This window comes from Chiloscyllium plagiosum, unplaced genomic scaffold (genome assembly GCF_037043375.1).
Source record: "Chiloscyllium plagiosum isolate Xiang-an unplaced genomic scaffold, Cpla_swu_hap1 HiC_scaffold_4, whole genome shotgun sequence".
NCBI lineage: Eukaryota > Metazoa > Chordata > Chondrichthyes > Orectolobiformes > Hemiscylliidae > Chiloscyllium > Chiloscyllium plagiosum.
The window spans coordinates 140635335-140660256 of NW_028270142.1; the positions used below are offsets into that span (position 1 = coordinate 140635335).

General features: G+C 43.8%; 1 protein-coding gene across 1 annotated transcript in view; it reads right to left on the minus strand.

The window, feature by feature from the left end:
• Positions 1-24922, minus strand: part of laptm4b (lysosomal protein transmembrane 4 beta) — a 51264-nt gene that overhangs the window by 18517 nt on the left and 7825 nt on the right. The window contains exons 2-5 of the mRNA XM_043687647.2: positions 22459-22570; positions 19847-19920; positions 13671-13793; positions 8696-8794 (exon numbers count right to left, since the gene is read on the minus strand). Coding sequence (XP_043543582.1) covers positions 8696-8794; positions 13671-13793; positions 19847-19920; positions 22459-22570 — 408 coding nt within the window. The remainder of the gene's footprint in view (positions 1-8695; positions 8795-13670; positions 13794-19846; positions 19921-22458; positions 22571-24922) is intronic.

Below are 24922 nucleotides of genomic sequence, written 5' to 3' on the forward strand. Positions count from 1 at the left end.
AAGTCCAGTCGATCCAGTCTTTCCTCATATGTCATTCCTGCCATCCTGGGAATCAGTCTGGTGAACCTCACTGGGCTCCCTCAATAGCAGGAATGTCCTTCCTCAGACTGGAAGACCAAAACTGCACACAATACTCAAGGTCTGGCTTCACCAAGGCCCCGTATGCTGAAACATGAATGTGACCTCTCTAGTCATGTGATAGAGACTCTGGTAGAAGATTGGATCTGGAGTCTGAAAAAATGCCTTGAGATCTGGTGAGAGATTATCAGAGCTGATGAACTCATAACGAAAACAAGGTTTATTTACATCTTTCTGTTGTAGACTAATTGGTAAAGATTGACTGTTTTCATTTAGTCAACAATCCTTTTCTTGTATCATGAGACTAACTGTACACGAACAAGATGACCCTGATCTTTATCTAACAATTTTTATATTCCTATTAAGGGAATAGAAATTGGCTATAAGTCAATTTTCAACAGACCATGAAAGATTTCTGCTGAAACTGGTCCCCTTTGGGTACTGACCAGTTTCACTGTGCATCCTCCTTCTGAACTGTATGAATTCTGTGATCTGCTTCCATTCCACTTTTCCATTGATTTTATTTTAAGAGTTCGACAAATTCAAAGCTTTCCATCTTGCATTCATCAGGGACAGAAGAAACCAAATGTACAAAAGGAACACCATTTTATACAGTAGGTAAAAAGGGTGGATAGAGCTACAGCAGGAACTATTCACTGCCCATCGTAGCAGGTTAATCTCTGACCAGCAGGTAGACTTTGATTCTGTGAGCTCTTGTGTGGCTGAAGAGCCCAATCCAAGAGCCACATCTCTGAACACACATTTTATACTTTTTAATATTGACACAATATTGACATAAACAGAAAGTGGGTCATAACATCAGTGCTTCACCGGAGGCTCACTGACAATGTTACCTATTATGGTGACGAAATGTCTGAAAATGAACCTTCCAGCTCAGCGAGCAAACTTACATCCTCAACCTGAGCTACAAATCTTCTCCAAACTCATTGACATAATATCTCCCTCCATGGCAATGGTGCAAGATGTGAACAAATTCCTTTCCCGTCAGAGAGCCAGGTCCTGTGTGAGAATGTAGGTGGTGTTTGCTGCACACAAATCACTCTGAGAGCCATCAGACCATAAGACAATAAGAGCATAATTAGGCCAATCAGCCCATCAAGTCTGCTCTGCCATTCAATGAGATTACAGCTGAAGTTATAATCCTCAACTCCAATTTCCTACCTATTCCCCATAACCCTCAACTCCCCTTCCTGATTAAAAGTCTGTCTGTCTCAACCTTGAATGTACTTGATAACCTAACCTTGACAGCCCTTTGTGGTAAAGAATTCCACAGATTGACTCCCCTCTGAAAGAACCCAACTATATTACAAGCAGCTATGTTTTTGATTTCTAATGTTTCCAGGTTTGATTTTCAGCTCCACAGAGAAGTTTTCTTCTGCATAATTTTACAATCCCAGCACTGATGGATAAATCACTGCTACCATTTGATGTAGATTCCAATTTGTTAAAAGCATCATAGTCAGTCAGACACCATTGATCTTTACATCCTGACACAGGAATATAATGACTGTAAGAGAGTCCAGTTACCCAGAGTAGAAAATACCTAAATCCAGCCAATGACAATATTATTCTATGGGACTGTGTTGATTCCAAGTCCTGAAACAGCAGTTTAATCCATTGACTGTTAATTTTTTTTGGCACCTTCTAATATTTATATATATATAAATATTTTCAAATCCTAAAGAAGAAAATCCTCCTGTCATGACAGGTACGAAGAATAAAATTGCACTTTGTAAAAAGCAGGAAGAGACTCCAGTTCAAAATGTACAGAAAGGTGTTATTTGATCTGAGAAAGGTGCAGTAACATTTCTGGTCTGTTCCCATTCATAATCTGACAAGTGAAAGCACATCCACTCCAAGTCGCCCTCCCCGTTAATCTATCATCCCATTAAAAAAGGAATATTTGTTCATTTATTCTGGGCATTCACTCACATCAAAATCTAGTCAAACAGAAATCCACTTATGTGGCTTGTATGTCTGAGTATAAAAGCAGGAGAGTTTGAGGACTGCAGATGCTGGAGATCAGAGTAGAGAGTGTAGTGCTGGAAAAGCACAGCAGGGCAGGCAGCATCTGAGGAGCAGGAGAGTTGACGTTTCTGGCATTAGCTCTTCATCAGGAATGTAGGCGGGGGTGGGGGTGGGGGTGGGGGGGTTGGTGGGAAGGGGGCTGAGAAATAATTAGGAGGGTGGGGATGGAGTTGGGGGGAGGTAGCTGGGAAGGCGCTAGGTAGATGCGGGGGGGGGGGTGATAGTGCTAGGTCAGTGTGAAGGTGGAGCGGATAGTTGGGAAGAAAGATGTACTGGTAGGACAGTTCAAGAGGGTGGTGCCAAGTTAGAGAGTTGGATCTGTGATGAGGTGGGTGGAGGGGAGATTTGGAAACTGGTGAAGGCTACGTTGATGCTGTGTGGTTGAAGGGTCCCAAGGCGGAAGATAATGCGTTCTTCTTCCAGTTGTTGGATGACTAGGACTTGGCAGTGGAGGTGGACCAGGACTTGCATGTCCTTGGGAGAGTGGGAGGGGGTTTGAAGTGGTAGAGTTGAGTGTAAAAGTACTCAGATTTAGAGGAATATTCTGACTATGGAACATATAACTTTAAAATTGTTTTATTTGGGTGGGAGAATATTCAGAAATAATATGTGAGTTTGCATAAGGAATGATTAAAGGATAGGAGCTCGGAGAGGTGTGCCATTCAGTGTAACTTGTCTATTACAAGTATTTAGTTGAATGCATGTAGTGGGCACCAACCAGGGAATCATTTGTGAACCTATTCAGAGGAGCAAGATTGAAGCCATGGTACTTGGTTAAGGAGGTGTTACTTTATAATGGGCATCTCTCGTACATTAGTGCTTACAAAAGATAATAAAGATTGGGTTCTGAAGATGAGGCATCTTGGAATTCTTCTAAAACTAGGGGTGGGGTATTATAGTTTAAAAATTAAGGGCCGCCCATTTAAAACAGAGATGAGGAAACATTATTTTCTCTCAGAAGGTTGTGAGTCTTTGGGATTCCAAAAGATATTGATGCAGAATCTCTAAATACTTTTAAGGCAGAGATAGACAGAATCTCAGGGATGAAAGATGAATATGTCAGAATGTAGAGTTGAGATTAAAATCAGACCAAACACGGTCTTGTTAAATGGTGAAGACTCGAAGGGCCAAGGGGCTGACTATTGTTCCTTGTTTGTGTGTAACATCAACCTTGTTCCTCTCTCCGTAGACTGAGAGTTCCTTTAGCGTTCTGAATTGCTCTTCAGGTCTTAACATTATGGTCTTAATTTGGTAAGAATATTACAAACGTCCAGTTCAGGAACCACTAAATACCACACAATGTTCGATCGATCATCCCTATTGTGTTCTTTTTTAAACACCAGAATCCTTCTCTTACCCACACATTTGCTCCCCCCTTTTTAAAAGGCACTAATAACTACCTGGGTTCAGTGTCAAACAAACTGAGCACTATAAAAATGTTGGTATTTTGTTTTGTTTGAAATTGTCAAGACCATAAGACAGAGGAGCAGAAATTAGGCCATTCAGCCCCTCAAGTCTGTTCTGCCGTTCAATCATGGCTGATAATTTTCTCAACCCCATCCTCGTGCTTTCTCCCAATAACCCTCGATCCCCTTGATACTCAAGAACCTATCTATCTCCGTCTTAATTATACTGTATGACCTGGCCTCCACAGCCTTCTGTGGAATTAATTCCATAGATTGACCACTCTCTGGCTGAAGAAGTTTCTCCTTATCTCTATTCTAAAAGGTCTTTCCTTTACTCTAAGGCTGTGCCTGAGGGTCCTATTCTCTCTACCAATGGAAACATCTTCCCAACACGGTTATGGGGTGGTATGGTGGCTCAATGTTAGCACTGCTGCCTCACAGCATCAGGGACCTGGGTTTGATTACAGCCTTGGACAACTGTGCAGGTTTCCTCCGGGTGCTCCTGTTTCCTCCCATAATCCAAAGATGTACAGGTTAGGTGAATTAGCCATGCTAAATTGCCCATAGTGTGCAGGGATGTGTAGATTAGGTACATTAGTCAGGGGAAATGTAAAATAATAGGACAGGAAAATGGGTCTTTGGAGGGTCAGTGTGGACTTGTTGGGCCAAAATGGCCTGTTTCCACACTGTAGGGATTCTAAATTCTAATTTTAAAAAAACTACTCTGTCCAGGCCATTCTGTATGTTTCAGTTAGATCCCCCCTCATCCTTCTAAACTCCATCAAGTATAGACCCAGAGTCCTCATATGTTAAGCTTTTCATTCCTGGGACCATTCTCGTGAACCTCCTCTGAACACAATGCAGGGCCACTCTCCTAGCCTATCCAAATCCTTCCTGAGATATGGGGCCCAAAACTGCACACAATACTCCAAATGTGGTCTGACCAGAGTGATATGGAGTCTCAGAAGTACATCCCTGCTTTTATATTCAAGTCCTCTCAAAATAAATGCCATCATTGCATTTACATTCCTAACTACTGACTCAACCTGCAAGTTTACCTTGAGAGAATCCTGGACTAGAACTCCCATGTCTCTTTGCACTTCAGACTTCTGAATTTTCTCCCCATTTAGAAAATAGTCCATGCCTCCATACTGGGAGAAAGGGAGGACTGCAGATGCTGGAGATTAGAGTTGAGAGTGTGGTGCTGGAAAAGCACAGCAGGTCAGGCAGCATCCAAGGAACAGGAGAATTGACGTTTCGGGCATAAGCCCTTCATCAGGAATGAGGCTTCACTGTCGACTCATGCCTCTATTCTTCTTAACAGCGTGCATGACCTCACATTTTCCCACATTGTATTCCATCTGCCCCTTCTTTGCCCACTCTCCTAGCCTATCCAAATCCTTCTGCAGCCTCCCCACTCATATATTTTAGTTTTAGGCTCAATATTTAATTTGAAGCACAAACTTCTATCTACATTTCTGAGTAATCTTCAAAATCTTGGGTTATGTCTCACCTCCATCAATTTTCCCCTAATCAAAGCAACCCAATGTAGAGAGTTTTGTCTCGATATTATAATCTCAGACATTGGAATTGCTTGAATCAAACCTTCCCAATGCAATATTTTCTTCAGCAGATAAAAGTCCGGCTGTCTTATCAAAGTTTATGCAATGCTAGAATAACTTTCTTCAGACTGCGATAAGTGACCTTGTGGTGGATCTCTGTAGTCAGTCAACACTGGCAACATCTGGTCCAATATATCCACTGGATAGCAGCTAACCACCACCTTCTCCTTCTCTTACAGTTCGACTTAAATGTTGGCCTAGCCACATGTCGAAAGTGTGTTGCTGGAAAAGCACAGCAGGTCAGGCAACATCCAAGGAGCAGGAGAATCGACATTTCAGGCATAAGCCCTTCATCAGGAAGGGGCGTAGCCACATCCCTATTATGGATTAAACAAAGGAATGTTTTTATACGCATCAAGATCTAGTCAGACAGAAATCCACTTATTTGGTCCATATATCAAAGCAGTCGAAAGGCACATAGATTGGTGCCATCAACAAAATCTGCTAAATGTCAATTGTATATCCACTAATGCTGCAATTCCTCAGTACTGCAGGGGCAGAGTTCTGCAGATTATGTACCCATGTCCGAGAGTGAGTCTTAGATTCACAATGCTCTGATAATGGGGCATCAGAGCTGGGTCAAAGCTCAGACGATGAATGAGAAATGATACCTCAGGTAATCTCTGTCCTGTATGTAATAGCAGGAAAAGGTCACAAGAGAATCAGAAAAGTACCAGATGTACTTGAAAGCTTAGACACATGTTGCACTATCACTTTCTGATCAGAGGCAGAGAAGTGTTATAGATTAAGGGCAGCACGGTGGCTCAGTGGTTAACATGGCTGCCTCACACTGACAGGGACCCAGGTTTAATTCCAACCTTGGACCACTGTCTGTGTGGAGTTTGCACATTCTCCCCATGTCTGCATGAGTTTCCTCTGGGTGCTCCGGTTTCCTCCCACAGTCCAAACTTGTGCTGGTTAAGGTGGATTGGCCACGGGAAGTGTAGGTTTACAAGGATAATGGAGCAGGGTTGGATCTGACTGGAATGCTCTTCAGAGGGTCAGTGTGGACGCAATGGATCGACTGGCCTGCTTCCACACTGTGGGGTTTCTATGAATCTGAGTCATACAGCATGGAAACAGACCCTTCGGCCCAACCAGTCTATGCCGACCATAATCCAAACCAAACCAGTCCCACCCTACCTGCTATACCCCTCTGAACATTTCTTATTCATGAACTTATCCAAATGTCTTTGTGATGTTGTAACTGTTGCCAATGCCTCCTATTTGTCTTTTCCTATCAGCTATAGCTAAGGCTCTTCAACCAGTGTATGAATCTGAGTGTCTAAATCTTCTGATTATTTATTATGATTATTTATTCTGATTTTATTTAATATGATCTCTGCTTTCACCAGCTTTCCCTTGAAATCCAGCTGTGTGGCTAGTTATGCATGGTAAACAAACCGAGGCAAATGGTACGGTATACGTCTGATTGTGAAACACAGTTAAGATCTGCAAATGTCCATAGAAACAAAAATAGCCTTTTTACAATTCTATTGTATGAGATTAGGTGTCGAGACAGACCCTCTACATTGGTTTGCTTTCATTAGGCGAAAGATGATGGAGGTGAGACATAACCGAAGATTTTGGGCAGACGTAGGTGCTTCAAATTAGATATTGAGCCCAAAACTAAAATATACAAGGGGGGAAGCTGCACCCACCACTTCCTCTGGACTAACAACTCTGTATAAAAAAAACTGTCCCTCATGTCTTTTTCAAATATTTCTCCTCTCACCTTAAAGTGTGCCCCTCGGTTTGAAATTCATTGTAACTGAAATTGAAATTTAATGTTCCAGCACAGAGGGAGGCCATTTGACCCATCTTGCCTGTGACTACTCTCAAAATGAGTAACGCACCTCATGCCAGTCTCCCTGTAACTCTGCTCAGTCTTCCTTATCAGACAATAAGTGAATTCCCTCTTGAAGTCCTAGATTGAACCTGCCTCTGCATTCCAGATTCTAACTACTTGTTGTGTGAGAATATATCCCCCTATGTTACTATTTCCTTCTTTTATTTCTTAAATCTGCATTCTCTTTGTCCTGTTCCTTTCACCCATGAGAACAATTTCTCCCTATCTACTCCATCGATAGGAGTAAACGATAGGTGATTGGGAATAAAGTCTAAAGCGAGAGAAGAACAGTTGGATAGATGAAGGAATGGATAACCATGTGGCTGGTAGGCTGAGTAGCTGTTAGTGGAGACTGTTAGTGGCTAACAATGGGTTTTGTATAATGGCAGACTATGTGATTTGTGGGGTAGGTGGCTGGGACATGGGAGAGCTCAAGCCCTGAAATTATTGAACTTGATATTCAGTCCAGAGGGCTGCAGGGTCCCCAAGCAGAAAATGAGGTGCTGTTCTTCCAGCTTGCTGTGAGCTTCACTGGAACACTGCAGCAAGCCTGAGACAGAGATGTTGGCCAGGGGACAGGGTGGGGTGTTGGGGTGGCAGGCAACTGGAAGCTCAGGTTCGTTTTTGCGGGCAGAACGTACGTATTCTGTGAAGCAGTCACCCAGTCTACACTTCGTTTCCCCAATGTACAGGAGACCACATTGTGAGCAGCGAATGCAGTAGACTCAATTGTGAGAAGCGCAAGTAGAGTGCTGCTTTACCTGGAAGGTGTGTTAGAGCCCTTGGATGCTGGGGAGGGAGGAGAGAAATGTGCAGGTGCTACACCTTCGGCGGTTGCAAGGAAGGTGCTGTGGGGCTGAAGGCAGAGGTTAATTGTTGTTGGGAGTGAAGGAAGAGTGAACCATTCAAGATGCAAGAAGGATGGTCCAGATGGTGGGGATGTTCAGAATCAGGTATCATAGTTTAAGGGTAAGGATTAAACATTTCAGGATTGTGATGAGGAAAGATTTCTTCACCTAGGGACTGAGTCTACGGAATTCATTTTACCACAAGAAGTGGTCAAGCTAAAACATTTTATTTTCAAGAAGAAGGTAGATATAGTTTACCTGACTAAAGGAATCAAGGGATATGGAGGATGGTGGGATTAGGGATTGAGTTTGATGATCGATTATGATCATATTGAATGGCCTAGCAGGCTTGAAGGGCCAAATGGCCTACTCCTGCTCCTATCTCCTATGTTTCTCTGAAGTTCCACATCCCTGGAACCTTTCTCAAAAACCTTTTCTGCATCCTCTCTCATGCCTTCGTAGCTTTTAATTAATCACGTAAGTTAATATTTGGTAATCACAGCAAGTGGTTGGAGAGTGTGTGTAGCAGCCAGCTAATGTTCTTTCTTAGAGCTGAAATCAGCACATTGCCTCTTGAATGCATGTTTTACAAATTTCTGCAAGTGGAATTGTTCAATCTTTAGCTTTTTCCATGATATTTTTGGCTGGATTATGTTGCTAAAAGATTACTTCCTGGAAAATTAAAATATGAGTCATTTATGAAAATGATGGATTAAAATGAAAAAGGTAACAGTCACCGTCAATGGTGTACTTGAAGGCCTGAGTCAGGATAGGGAGCATCAATCACATATCATTGTTATAGCTCATACAGTCACTCTGATAAACTAAGAGGCTCAAGCTTACCTTAAAGGCCAGAATGATGCCAATGAAGGAAAGAACAACAAACACCAGGCACGCTGGGTTCATTGACATAAGGTGCTCCTTGTAGGGGATATTAGCAGGCTGTGAAAAAGGAATGTGAAAAATAAATGCTCGCAGAGCTGCCTCTAGAGTGGCATATCCAAAACGTGAACAGCACAGAAACAGACCATGAGGCAAACTGATCTATACTGGTGTTTCCACAGCTCCTGATCCCTCTCCCACCAACCTGGAAAGTGAGATAGTGTGAATGGGCTAAAGAGCTTTATCTGTGCTGTATAACTCTATGACCTAACCAAGCTGACCTACCCTACTCTTACCAATATGACCTGACCTAACCTTATCAATATGAGTTAACCGACCCTTACCAATCTTACCTAACCTGCCATTACCAGTATGACCTAACTTACCCTTACCAATCTGATCTAACCTACCTTTACCAATCTGACCTAACCTATCTTTACCAATCTGATCTAACCTACCCTTACTAATCTGACTTGATTGACTTTTACCAATATGACCTAACCTACCCTTACCAGTCTGACCTAACCTACCCTTACTAATCTGACCTGAGTAACCTTTACGAATATGACCTAACCTACCCTTACCAATATGACCTAACTTACCCTTACCAATATGCTCTGACCTACTCTTACCAATATGACCTGATCTACCATTACTAATCTGATCTAACCCACTCTTACCAATATGACCTGACCTACCCTTTTCAATATGACCTAACTTACCCTTACCAATCCAACCTGACCTACCATTATCAATCTGACCTATCCTACCCTTACCAATCTGACCTAATCTAGCTTTACCAATATGACCTAATCTACCCTTACTAAGCTGACCTGACCAACTTTTACTAATCTGACCTGACGTACCCTTACTAATCTGACCTGACCTATCCTTACCAATACGACCTGACCTACCATTATCAATCTGACCTACCCTAGCTTTACCAATCTGACCTAACCTACCCTTACCAATGTGACCTAATCTACCCTTACTAAGCTGACCTGACCGACTTTTACCAATTTGACCCGACCTACCTTTACTAATCTGACCAGACCTACACTTACCAATATGACCTGACCTACCATTATCAATATGACCTAACCCACCCTTACCAATATAACATGATCTACCTTTTCATTCCCCCTCACATGTTTATCCATTTCTCCTTAAATGCATTTAATATTATCTACTTTTAACAAATTCTTTCGGATAATGACTTCCACATTCTCACTACTCAGTGGGCAAAGGCCTTTGCCCATTTTTTCAATTCATTCTTGTGCATCGCTGCCCGACCCTGATTACCCTGTGAAGGAAGTGGTGAGTTGCCTTTTTGATTGTAACTCAGTAGCTCACTACACAATTCTAGATGGCTATTAAGGGTCAACCACATTGCTATGGGTTTGGAGTCACGTTGAAGGCCAGATTGGGTAAGGACAGCAGATTAGGTCTTCCAAAGTGAGTTAGTGAACCAGTTTAGTTTCTATAACAATTGATGGTAGCTCCATGTTTGCTATGACTAAGTGTTACTTATAATGATCAAAGTGAAACTGAAGTGTGACTGGGACTAGTTATGCATTCCAGATTTTATTCATTAAATATAAACTTCAGCAGCTATCAGTTTGGGATTTCAGCTTGCATTGCCATAGCATTAGCCTCAGCCCCCAGATTACTGAAGCTCTGATTATGTCATTCTGCTACCATAGAATATAGAACAGTACAGCACAGGAACAGGCCCTTCAGCCCAACATGTTTGTGCTGATCATGACGCCATTCCAAACTAATCCTATCTGCTGCACATGGTCTGTACCTCTCTACTCACTGCCTGTTCATGTGTCTGCCTAAATGCCTCTTAAACATTGCTACTGTATCTGCTTCTACCATCTTCTCTGGCAGTATTTTCCGGGCACATACCACCCACTATGTATTAAAAACACTTGTCACTTATATGTCCTTTAAACTTGCTTCCCCCCCCCCCCCTCCACTTTCAACCTATACCCCTTAGTATTTGACATTTCCACCCTGGGGAAAAAGATTCTAACTTTCCTCTCTATCCATGCATCTCATAATTTTATAGACAGGTCGCCTCTCAGCCTAGAGTCATAGAGTCATAGAGATGTATAGCATGGAAACAGACCCTTCGGTCCAACTCGTCCATGCCAACCAGATATCCCAACCCAAGCTAGTCCCATCTGCCAGCACCCGGCCCATATCCCTCCAAACCCTTCCTTTCCATATACCCATCCAGATGCCTTTTAAATGTTGCAATTGTACCACTTCCTCTGGCAGCTAATTCCATACACGTACCACCCTCTGCGTGAAAAAGTTGCCCCTTAGGTCTCTTTTATATCTTTCCCCTCTCACCCTAAACCTATGTCCTCTGGTTCTGGACTCCCCCAGCCTAGGGAAAAGACTTTCTGCTGTTCCCTTTATCTGTGGCCCTAATGACTTTATAACCCTTTATAAGGTTACCACTCAACCTCGAGCCTCTCATTATAACTCAAACTCTCCAGTCCCAGTAACATCCTTGTAAACATTTTCTGCACCCTCTCCAATTTAAGAATATCTTTCCTATAGCAGGGTGACCAGAACTGGACACAGTACTCCAAAATTGGTCGTATCAACATTCACTATAATCGCAACATGATATCCCAACTCTTATACTCAATGGTTTGAGCAATGAAGGCAAGCATGCTAAACCAGTCTACCTGTGATGTAAATTTCAAGGAACTATATACTTGAATTCCTAGGTCTCTCTGTTCTGAACATTCCCCAGGGCACTATCGTTAACTGCACAAAGCCTGCCCTGTTTGCCTTATAAGAATGCAACACCTTGCATTTATTCAAATTAAACTCCATCTGCCACTCCTCGGCCTATTGGCTCGGCTATCCAAATCATTTATGTAAATGGAAACAACAGTAGACCCAGCACCAATCCCCGCAGAACTCCATTGTCACAGGCGTTGAGTCTGAAAAATGAACTCCACCACTACCCTCTGTCTCCTATCATCAAGCCAATTTGTATCCAGTTGGCAAGCTCTCCTTTGATCCCATATGATCGAACCTTACTAACCAGTCTGCCGGACAGAATCTTGTCAAAGGCCTTGCTCAGATCCGTGTAGACAACATTCACTGCTCTGCTCTCATCAATTTCTTGGTGACATCCTCAAACAAAAAATCAATCAAGTTTGTGAGATGCGATTTCCCATGCATAAAGCCATGATGACGATCCCAAATTAGTCCTGGCCTTTCTAAATGCATATAAATCCTGTTTTTCGGAATTCCCTTCAACAACTTACCAACCACTGATGTCAGACTCACTGGTCTATGGTTTCCTGGCTTCTCCTTGCAGACTTTCTTAAATAAAGACACAACATAGTGTCCAGGGATGTGCAGTTTAGGTGGATTGTCCATGTTAAATTGCCCAAAATGTCCAGGGATGTGCAAGTTGGGTGGATTATCCATGGGAAATGCAAGGTTACAGGGATAGCGAGGGTGGATCTGGGTGGGATGCTATACAGAGGGTCGGTGTGGATTCGAAGGGCTGAATGGCCTGCTTCCACACTGAAGGGATTCTATGATTTTATAATTAACCACCCTCCAGTCTTCAGGCACCTCACCCGTGGCTGTTCATGGTACAAATAGCTCTGCTAGACACCCCTCAATCTCTTTCCAAGCTTCCCACAATATTCTGGGATACACTTGATCAGATCCCAGGGACCTATCACATGAACCTCCCCAACACTCTTCCGACTCACTCCAACTTCTTTATCCTTCTGTTCTTTCACAGGAACAGGAGTAGGCCATTCTGCCCTTCATGCCTGCTTCACCATTCCATATGAACACAGCTGATCATCCAACTCAGTCCCTGCTCCTGCTTTCCTTAATTTCCAGGGCTCTTTCTTGTTTAGAAATAGATATCAACCTACATTTTGAGATTAATCCATATTGCTTTTGGAGACAATGCGGTGCTGAGCCATCAGAATGACATCGTGGCTGAACAGGTTAAATTACAGAGACTGATTGGACAGACTCAGTCTGTATGCACTGGAGTAAAATAGTTTAGGGGACGTGGTGATTGAACTTTGTTGTTTAGAATGAACAAAGACTTTAGTAGAATGAACATGGACTGGGTTGGATGACCAGACATGTTCATACTGAATGGTGGAGCAGGCTCAAGGGGTTGAATCGCCTACTTCTGCTCCTATCTTGTATGTTTGAGGACATTATAATCTGGGAGGAGAAAGTGAGGTCTGCAGACGCTGGAGATCAAAGCTGAAACTTTATTGCTGGAACAGCACAGCAGGTCAGGCAGCATCTAGGGAACAGAAGATTCGACGTTTCGGGCACATGCCCTTCTTCAGGAATGAGCAGAGAGTGTTCAGCAGGAGAAGATAAAAGGTAGGGAGGAGGGACTTGGAGGAGGGGCGTTGGAAATGTGATAGGTGGAAAGAGGTCAAGGTGAAGGTGATAGGTCGGAGTAGGGTGGAGGCGGAGAGGTCAAGAAGAAGACTGCAGGTCAGGAAGGCGGTGCCGGGCTGGAGGGATTCGGCTGAGACAAGGTGGGGGGAGGGGGGATGAAGAAACTGGTGAAGTCCAAGTTCATCCCCTGTGGTTGGAGGGTTCCCAGTCGGAAGATAAGACGCTCCTCCTCCGACCGTCGCGTTGTTGTGGTTTGGCGGTGAATGAGTCCAATGACCTGCATATCCTCGGTGGAGTGGGAGGGGGAGTTGAAATGCTGTGCTACAGGGTGATTGGGTTGGTTCGTCCGGGTGGCCCAGAGGTACTCTCTGAATCGCTCCGCAAGTAGGCGGCCTGTCTCCCCAATATAGAGGAGGCCACACCGGCTGCAGCGGATGCAGTAGATGATGTGGGTGGAGGTACATTATAATCTGGTCTTGCATTATTATATGATTTCACAACATTGTATATTTCATACCAGTTGTCGCAGGTAGTCTTGAATAGAGTTTGGATAGATGACCACACTGATGGCTACAAGAGTATTGAGGGCAAAGTCAAAGATCTGGTAACAGAAGAATGGGACAATCCATGCACTGAGTTGCTGGAAGACAATGAAGAAACAAAAAAAATGTTAAGTTTTGCAAAACTGAGAGAGTGACACAGACACTGTATTTACACTAGAATATGACACCTTTATATCAGTATCCTGATAGGATTGACCAGGCACTACAGTTGCCCCTTCAAGAATGTACCCCTGATCAACATGGGTGTCACTGGCGAAGGATTAGTGTTTCTTTAACTCATCTGTAAATGAGAGTAGGTTGCTGAAAAAGCACAGCAGGTCAGGCAGCATCCAAGGAGCAGGAGAATCGATGTTTCATTCCTGATGAGGGGCTTATGCGAGAAACGTCGATTCTCCTGCTCCTCGGATGCTGCCTGACCTGCTGTGCTTTTCCAACATCACACTCTCAACTCTGATCTGCAGCATCTGCAGTCCTCACTTTCCCCTCTGCTGTAAATGCCCCGAAACTGAGTGGCTTGCTCAGCACTAGCTGGTTACGAATCAAAAATTAACAGTTAAGGGTCAGCCACGTTACTGGAGTTATATAAATAACCAGACCAGGTAATAATGGTTAACAGACATTAATTAACAAAATGAATTTTTACAACAGCTGATGAGAGCTTCATAATTGAGATGATGTTTTTGAATAAACTGAAGTTAAACTTTATCAGCTGCCCTGTTGGAAGTTGAAGCCTATTTGCCAGGACATCACTCTGGGCCTCTGAAGGTCTATTCTAGTGACATGCTCAGTACCACATATACTCGAGTAATAGCCAATCTCATGTCAATGTCGACCCCCTATGTTTGGCCAAATAATCTGGAATTTTCCATACATCTCGTGTAAAAGTCGACCCTAGTTATTCATAGATAACAGATCAATGTTTATGAGTCCGTGTGCTGGCCATCACGTTCCCGCTCCAGTTTTCCAGTCTGCCGGTTGTTCCGCCCTGTGCCTAGTCTTCCAGTCCGCTGGCTGTTATATTCCGCTCTGGGTTTTCAGAATTACCATAATTCAATTTTTTTCGTTAATTCGTTTAGAGATCAGTTGGGCTCCTGATAATGATACTTTTGACGGGCATGAATTTCAGCCCCTCAAAAGTAGTGTCCATGTAATAGTCGACCCCATAAATTAAACCTTAGAAATTCTCCTGCTCCTCGGATGCTGCCTGACCTGCTGTGCTTTTCCAGCATCACACTCTCAACTCTGATCTGCAGCATCTGCAGTCCTCACTTTCCCCTCTGCTGTAAATGCCCCGAAACTGAGTGGCTTGCTCAGCACTAGCTGGTTACGAATCAAAACATTCGACTAGGGGCGGCACAGAGGCTCGGTGGTTAGCACTGCTGTCTCACAGCACCAGGGTCCCAGGTTCAATGCCAGTCTCGGGTGACTGTCTGTGTGGAGTTTGCACATTCTCCCCGTATCTGCGTAGGTTTCCTCCGGGTGGTCCAGTTTCCTCCCACCAGTCCAAAGATGTGCAGGTCAGGTGAATTGGCCATGCTAAATTGCCCATAGTGCGAGGTGGGTCGGGGAATGGGTCTGGGTGGGTTACTCTTCGGAGGGTCGGGTTGGGCTGAAGGGCCTGTTTCCACACTGTAGGGAATCTAATCTAAACTATTACTCAAGTATGTATAATATCGAGTATATGTCACCATCTCCTCCAAATGCAAGAAAGGGAAGCTCATTATTTCGTTAGATATTTTTCCTTGTGTTTCCCTTGTCTTTGCATTGTAACTTGTTGAGAGTGTGGGCTGATAAGAGTGGGGAATGTGGCAGTGGGACGGAGATGAATGGTGGGATCAACAGTTCGTCTACTCAACAAATAATATTTCAGGATTGTGAAAAGAACTTCAGCTGGCTAAGCAGCATCTGTGCATGCAGAGAGAGAGTGGATTAACATTTCAAGTCAATGACCTTTCATCAAAGCTTGCAACAGTTAGAGATCCAGCAGGTTTCAGGCAAGGGGTTGGATGGGACAAGAACAAAATGGTCATGTGACATAGTGATAGACTCAGTATGGATGAAAGGTCATCAAACTGAAATGTTAATGCTCCTTCTCTCTTCACAGACGTTGCATGACCAGCTGAGTATTTTTTGTATTTTCTGTTTTTATTTATAAAAACTGGGCTGTTAGGGTGGAAGGGACATGTTTGTAATGTATATCTCTTGAAAGAAATGCTTATCAGCCTGTGTAAAGATTGGATCCAGTTCTATCCTTTACCGCCCCTAACTTTCTGGTGTATAACAGCGGTGAAAGAGTCTTCTTGCATTTTCTGATTCTATTTCCATAATACACAGTATTTTGGATTTTGCTTTAAGATTTGTCTGATGTTGATTTAATAATGCATGAAGTACACCAAACATAATAGAATTGGCTGGGAGTGAATAGTAAGTCAATGGAGATTTGGAATGCAAACAGAAATTGCTGCAGAGTTAACTAATGACTCTTCCTAAGAATAGATGAGGATCTGGAATAGACAGATATACTATTACACCCAAAACATTGAATCTATCTGTCACTTTTAAGTAGCAGAAAATGTAACTTTGTTTTCTTGCCATCTCATTGACAAAATATGGAGAAAATGCATTCCAAAGCAATTCACAAATTCAGATTGAAGCACTTTTAGTCAGTCACCACATCATAAACATTAAAACTCAAAATGCACAAAACAGGAATCATGAATCCTAGCCATTAACAGTGCCATTAATACAATTGGCACCACATCCGCACCCTTCACTACCGACATTCAGTAGACGCACTGCAGAAATTCACTAAAGTTTCTTGGACAGCACCTTCCAAACTCATTTTCTCCCTGGAAGGACAAGGGCAGCAGTTACATGGGAACACCACCCCCTGCAAGTTCCCTCCAAGCCACTCACCATCCTGACTTGGAAATATATCGCATTTCTTTCAATGTCACTGGGTCAAAATCCTGGAATTCCATCCCTAAGGGCATTGCGGTTCTGTCTACAGTATATAGACTTCAGCAGTTCAAGAAGGTTTAAAAACTGGGTTGTTTGGTGGGAGGGGCATGTTTTTGATCTATATCTCTTTAAAGAAATGCTTATAAGCCTCTGTAAAGATTGGGTCCAGTTCTATCCTTCACTCCTTGCTTTCTGAGGGCACCTTCTTGAAGGCATCTAGGAATGAGCAATAAATATTGGCCCAGCCAGCGATGCCCCCATCCCACAAATGAATTTAAAAAATGAGCTGCTCTACACGGCTAACCATGAGAACAAACTGTTGCTCCAGATTTTGTGGCAATGATGAGAGTGAATTTTACAGTTATTATTCACCTGAAACTGTCAGCAATTACTGGGGTCTGCATGAGAACTGTTAAATGTAAAAATCCAGAGCTGTTGGAAGCTCATAGAATTAGAAACCACTGAACTGAGTTGATTTTTCCCATGTTACAGTATTATTCTTTGTTGTCACAAACAAGAACTTGGACTTCACTTGCTTAAGTCAGAAAGGTTAGAGAATTTAAAGCCATCTTGAAACTGCTCAACAACTATTAACACCAAGCCACACATTTTCCCTTTACTCATTCAGGGGATGTGGGTGTCACTGGCTAGGCCAGCAATTAGTGCCCTTTCTCAGTTGACCAGAGAGAGAGTTAAGAGTCAACTACATTGCTGTGAAAATTTCCTAAAGTACATGAGTGAACAAGCTTAGTTTTTACAACAACTGACAGCGGTTACAGGGTCACCCTTAGGTCACCAAATTTTTATTGAAATTGCATTTAAGATGGCGGCTCCTCAACCTGCGGCTCATCCATTCCCTCCTCTTTTTGCGTTTTCCTTTCCCCCTTCTTCCTCTCTCTTTTATTTTAAGTTTCTTTCAGTGTTTTTGAAAAAACTTACCTTGGAGCAGCAATTGGAGTTGATAAGTGTGGTGCTGGAAAAGCACAGCAGGTCAGGCAGTATCTGAGGAGCAGGAGAATCGACATTTCGGACAAGAGCCCTTTATCAGATATTTGGGGTGGGGGGGGGAGCTGAGAGATAAATAGGAGGGTGGAGGTGGGGCTGGGAGGAAGGTAGCTGGGAATGCGATAGGCAGACAAAGGTTGGGGGGTGATGGCAATAGATCGGAGCGGAGGGTGGAACAGATGGGTGGGAAGGAAGATAGACAGTTCAAGAGGGCAGTGCTGAGTTTGAGTGTTGGATCTGGGATGAGGTGGGGGAGGGGAAATGAGGATACTGGTGAAATCGACATTGATGTCATGTGGTTGGAGGGTCCCAAGGCAGAAGGTGAGGTGTCGGGTGGGTTGGATTTGACGATGGAGGAGGTCCAGGTCTTGCATGTCCTTGGCAGAGTGGGAGGGGGAGTTGAAGTGGTCAGCTGCAGGGCAGTGGAGGTGTTTGGTGCGGGTGTCCCAGAGATGCAGAGCGGGCTAGAGGCTCATGTGGAGCAGGGACAGGAGTAAAGATCCGGAGCAGAGTGGGGATGGTTGGAGGGCCCCTGAGCAGAATGGGGACCATCAGAGTACATGGAGTGGGGATGGTTATTGGACTGGGGACGGGGTGGGCTGTCAGTGGTTTGTGAGCCTGGTCAGACCACATATGGAAACCCCTTGTGCTGATCTACTAGTGCCCTTTATACAAAGACTGCAATGTTTATCTTTTTAACATTATTTCTTATTTTTCTACCTTATACTATGATTCACAGTAAGGTAATGTAACCTCTTTTCCTTTATTTTTCTATTTCTGTCGAGGGCCATTTTCTATCTAAGATGGCACCATACAGGCGATATTGTAAACTTTTTACTGTACTCCTGTACTTGAGTACACAGGACAATAAAGGAAATTCTAATTCATTTCCAATTACTCCAAGTGGGATTTGAACCCATGGTCCCCAGAACATTTTCCTGAGGCTCTGAATTGTTAGACAGTCAGATGATCACTATGCTGCCACTCCCTCAGCTATGCCAAATGGGTAACAAGCTGTCTCCTTCAAATGGGAATGGTGTCACTGAAAAAAGAATGAAGAAGCAAATCTGGAAAGAGTGAAGATCTTTTTATTATGCCACCTCACTCACATCAGGAGGGTAATTGCAACAGACAAGCTGTTAGACAACTGTCTTCTCCAACGCAATCCTAGCCCTTATTAAATGGCCTCACTCACATGCCACCCCAGGTCATTAACACCACCATGCTAAGGAGTAACAGCTATGGATTTATTAAGGGGGGGATTGGCGGGAGATAACATCCACCCCATCGTTGTTAACACCACTGTTTATTCACACGGCCTCAAACCGACACAGGCTCTACTAAACCACTCCAGATGACACTAGGCTTTGGGTAACTACCCAACAGCAGTGGGGTCTCTGAGATACCAGGACTGTCTGGTCTATTGTGGAAGTGGCCAGTCCTTTCATTTGCTGAAGATGCCATTCTGGAGAAGCACGACTCCATATGGGAAGGCAGTGGTGCAATTATCGCTGTCCTAGCCATCCAGAAACTCAAGCCAATGGTCTGGGAGCATGGGTTCAAATCCATATAGCGGTCAGTGAAATGGAATGGACAGTTGGCCTAATTTGATGGCTATCATTTGTCATCAAAAACCATCTGCTTAACTGATGACCTGTAGGAAATCTTATTTACCCATGAAATGTCATTTAATCTTAGCTGCCTTCTGGGATGGGCAATAAATGGACAAGACAGTGACACCCACAAACCATCAACAATTTTGTTTTAAGAGAAGTGTGAAATAGGTTTTCATTTCAAAATGCATAGACTTGCTAAAACTGCATTCAATTGGCCCAGATGGAATATCATATCGAATTTAGTCTGCGCTGCTATAGCACCTGTTTCTTTAACGCGAATTGGCTTTGACCCGATTCAAGTATTTAGACCGTTATTTGTAGAACACGATCTTTCCTTACTGTATTGGCTATAACGCGATTCTGGCCCCACTAGTTTAAATGGCACGGCTGTTACATGATTTTTGTAAAACACAAGATCGCACAAGAACTGAACTATAGTATGAAATCAGAACTGACTGTACATCCATATTGGTTACAATAGCATCACCAAAATAAAAGCCACCAAATTTGGCTGTTGGATCCTGATTTTAGCCATTCACTTACAGTACCTTATATGCGCCATAAGTGGCCATTCCACAGATCGTTATCATAAGGAGAGAAACGGCAGTAGCGATGCAGATATCTGAAACAGAAAATAGGACGTAGACATAGAAGAAAACACACATTATTTCTAGGCACCACATCCAAGCAAGTTGTCGTAGAAAAATGGGAGAACAGGTCAGAGAAATTAATTTTCCTTAAACATGTCAAGTCAGTTGATTGCATTCCACTCCTTTCATGAGTGTTCTTGCATGAGCCATAGAACCATGAGGACATAGACACAGAAGCAGGAGTTGGCCATTCGGCCCATCAAGTCTGCACCGACCCACTGATCCCCACCCAGACCCAGCACAGCCACCCATAATCAGATCACTGACTGAGTGGTGGATTGGTTCAAAGGGCTGTGTGGCCTATGCTCGATCCTTGTTCAGGCGTTTGTATCTATTTTGTAGGCGTACCTGCATTCTGTCACCACAACTCGTACCTGAGAGAGTTCAGTGACTGAAAAAAAAATGCTCGTGAAATAAGCCCTCAGAAGGTATTTTAGGCGATTCTGAGGAATCCAGTGGACCAATTACAAAAGAACATGAACAAGTCTGTGCAGGGAAGATCCCATTTTAAATTACTACGGAGTGATTTGCAATGGAAATACAAGACTGATGGCTAGAAGTCAAGTTATCAACAGAATGTTTTAATATACATGCAGCAGATGTAGGAAGCTTACTGAGAGACTGCTGGATAATTAAACAGTCAGAGAGCTGTAGACAAAGAGTCATACAGCATAGAAACAGCTCCGTCTGTCCACCATGCCTATAGCGACTAACAAACACCAAACTATACTAATCCCATTTAGCTGTACTTTGTCTGCAGCCTACTGTGCCCTGGCATTTTAAGTATTCATCCAGATGTTTCTTAAATGTTGTGAGAGTACCTGCCCGCCCACCACACTCTCAGGCAGCACCTACCATATTCCTACCACCCTCTGGGGGAGAATAGTTCACCCCAGATCCCCTCTAAACCGCTTACTCCTCACCGTAAGCGTATACTGTCTGATAATAGACATGCCTGCCATGGGAAAAAGATTCTCATGATTGACCCTGTCTGCGCCTCTCATAATTTCGTACACCTGAATCAGATCCGCCCTCAGCCTCCTGTGCTCCAGGGTAAACAAATCCCAGCCTATCCAGCCTCTCCTCATAACTGAGACTTTCCATCCCCAACAATATCCAGTGAATTTCCTTTGCACTCTCTCCAGAGCAATCACATCCTTCTGTGATAGTGTGGTGACCAGAACTGCACAGGGTATTCTAGCTGTGGCCTAACTAACGTTTTATAAAGTTGTAACAAGACTTCCTTGCTCCTATATTCCATGACCTGGGTAATGAAGACAAGCATCCTATATACTCTCTTCCCCACCTGTCTACCTGTACTGACTCCTTCAGGGAACTATGGTCTTGTACACTAAGGTCCCTTTGTTCCTCAGTACTCCCTCGGACCTACCGTTATTGTGTACATCCTTCTCTTACGAGACATCCCAAAATGAACTTCTCAGGATTAAATTCCATTTGCCATACTCTGCCCAATTTACCAGCTGATCAATAGCTCCATCTCCTGATGCTGCCTGACTTGCTGTGTTCTTCCAGTTTTCTGCTTGTCTATCAATAGCCTGAAACCATCCTCCTCACTATCAACAACACCGCCAACTTTCACGTCATCAAAGGGAGGCAATGGCTTAGTGGTATTATTGCTGGACTGTTAACCCAATGACCCAGCTAATGTTCTGGGGGTGTGGGTTTGAATCCTGCCAGAGCCGATGGTAGAATTTGAATTCAATAAATATCTGAAATTAAGAGAATATTGATGACCATAAATTCATTGTGGATTGTTGGGAAAAACATACCTGATTCACTAATGCCCTTTGGGGAAGGAAACTGCCATCCTTATCTGGTATGGCCTACAGGTGACTCCAGACCAACAGCAATGTGGTTGACGCTTAACTGCTCTCTGGGCAATAAATACTGGCCTGGCCAGTGATGCCATCACCCCAGAAATGAATAAAAAATGTGACCTTCTACAACCACATACATTGGAAGCTAGTGCTTCCAATTAAACCTGTTGGACTATAACCTGGTGTTGTGTGATTTTTAACTTTGTACACCCCAGTCCAACACCGGCATCTTCAAATCATCCAAATCATTAATCTACATAACAAGGCTGTCAGCACTCAGTTCTGAAGAAGAGTTATACCAGGCTCAAAATGTTAATTCTGTTTTTTCTCTCTCCACAGGTATTTGGATTCCAATTTCCAACATCTGCAACATTTTGGTTTTGTGATGTTTGGACCCACTTGGCAGCCAATATTTGAGATCTTCACAGGGATAACACATGACGGGTAGAGTCTGTGCTTTTCAGGCCACCCCCGGGTGAAAAGGCAAAGCTCTGTGACACCTTAGTGAGTAGAGGGAGGTTTCCGAGCACAGCGAGCAACCACTCCAGGAGGACATTCCAGTTTCGCAGTCACGTAAAACAAAGTGAGACACCATGACATGGGAAAGACCGTAGGGTTGCAGAGGATGAATGTGGAGGGGTGCAGCAACATTTACAAAAGCTATGGACTTACTGGCATCATCGGTGAGGTCAAAGTCAGTGCCGAGTTCAGCATGGGTCAGGTAGTACCGTTCTGGGTCACTGAGGGCAGACAACAAAATCAGCAGCACCACACCATTGATCAGCTAATGGGAGTGAAAGGAAACGTCAGTGAGCTACTTAGATTCAAGTCATACCCTTATCTGATCGCACCCGGAAGAGAATACCAATTGTTTTCAGTAATCTTCACCAATCAGTGGACATCTCATGATACCGACGGCAGCTTATCTACATCTGGGTCTGATACTTCCAGTTTGAGCTACTTACCCCGGCTCCCCCTCCCCCTACTCCCCAGGATGTGCTCCCCTCCCCTACACCTTGGGACTTGTTTCCTCTCCCTGCCATGATAAAATAGGGCTGAGTCAAGGGGAGGACATGCCTGACAACTCTGTTTGAATTCTTTGAGGTTGGAACAAGCAAGTTAGATAAAGGAGAACCAGTGGGTGTGATTAGATTAGGTTACAGTGTGGAAACAGGCCCTTCGGCCCAACAAGTCCACACCGACCCGCTGAAGCGCAACCCACCCATACATTTACCCCTTACCTAACACTACAGGCAATTTAGCATGGCCAATTCACTTGACCTGCACATCTTTGGACTGTGGGAGGAAACCGGAGCACCCGGAGGAAACCCACGCAGACACAGGGGGAACGTGCAAACTCAACACAGTCAGTCGCCTGAGGCGGGAATTGAACCCAGGTCTCTGGCCCTGTGAGGCAACAGTGCTAACCACTGTGCCACCATGCCGCCCCGGGTGTGATTTATTTGGATTTCCAGAAGGCCTTTGGCAAAGTGATACATAGAAGACTGCTAAATAAGTTAAGAGCTCATAGTGATAGGGATAGGCTACTAGCATGGTTAGAGGATTGGCTGACTGGCAGAAGGCAGAGAGTAGGGATAGAGGGATCTTTGAGAGTTTGCAAGTGTACAGGGCCTCAGTGAGACCACGCCTGGAGTATTGTGTGCAGTTTTGGTCTCCTGATGTTCTGGTTATTGAGGGAGCACAATGAAGGTTTACCAGGCTGTTCCCCTGGGACAGCAGGACTTGGGAGTCCAGAACTAGAGGGCATAGGTTTAGGATGAAAGGGGAAAGATATAAAAGAGACCTAAGGGGCAACGTTTTCACGCAGATGGTGGTGCATGTATGGAATGAGCTGCCAGAGGAAGTGGTGGAGGCTGGTACAATTGCAATACTTAAAAGGCATCTGGATGGGTATATGAATAGGAAGGGTTTAGAGGGGTATCGGCCAAATGCTGGCAAATGGGACTAGATTAATTTAGGATATCTGGTTGGCATGGATGAGTTGGACCCAAGGATCTGTTTCCATGCTGTACATCTCTATGACTGACGTATGAAGAGAGACTGGATAAGTTAGGATTCACTGGAGTTAAGAAGAATGAGGGGCATCTCAAAAACCTACAAATTTCTAACAGGACTAGACAACGAAAACACAAGAAGGATGTTTCTGATGACTGAAGAGTCCAGAACTCAGGGTCACAGTCTAAGGATACGGAGTGGGCCATTTCGGACTGAGATGTGGAGAAATGTCTTCCCCCAGAGAGTGGGGAGCCTGTGGAATTCTCTGCCATGGAAAGTAGTTGAGGTCAAAACATTGAATGTTTTCCAGAAGGAGGTAGATATCGTTCTTAGAGCTGAAGGGATCAAAGGGTATGGAGAGAAAGCGGGAACAGGGGATTCAGTTGGATGGTCAGCCATGATGGAAAAGGCTGGAAGGGCTGAATGGCCTACTAATGCTCCTAGTTTCTATGTTACAAAGTCCACAAATCTTTTATTTATTGTTTTCTGGGACATGGACATTGCAGGCAAGGCCTTACATTCTCTTGAACTGTGGGGTTTGCCATGTGTCTGGAGTCACATGGAGACCTGTCCAAGTCAGGGATGGCAGACTCCCTTCCCAAGAGGACACTGTGAACCAGCTCTGATTTTACAGTGGTGAATAAATAGCCACCGTGGTTCCTTTGTGATGTTTCCAATTTAATTGAATTTAAAGTTCCACCATCTGTCAGGGGTGGGATTTGAACCATGCCCTCACAGTCTTAAACCTCAGGATCATGTGCCCAGTGAGTTATCACTACTACAGCACCATAATCATTACATGGGACCTAGCCATGATTTGGCTCATATTACAATGTTGTATTAACTGTTAGACATCTGCCAGGACACTTCAGATTTTCCCATCTGACCAATTTGGAACGTTTATTGTCTTATTAATTGTCCAGTCTCTCCATTGAAACATAAATACAGTACTTTTCAGAACAATTAGCATCCATCGTTGAGAGGAGACATTCTCTCTGAAGCTAAATGCAAAACACATTAAACGTAATTAAGGCTGCAATTATGCTATCACATCTGTTAATGCAAAGCTGTTTTTTTCATCGGCACTGATGCAAATGATAAAACTGTGTCCCTCAAATGT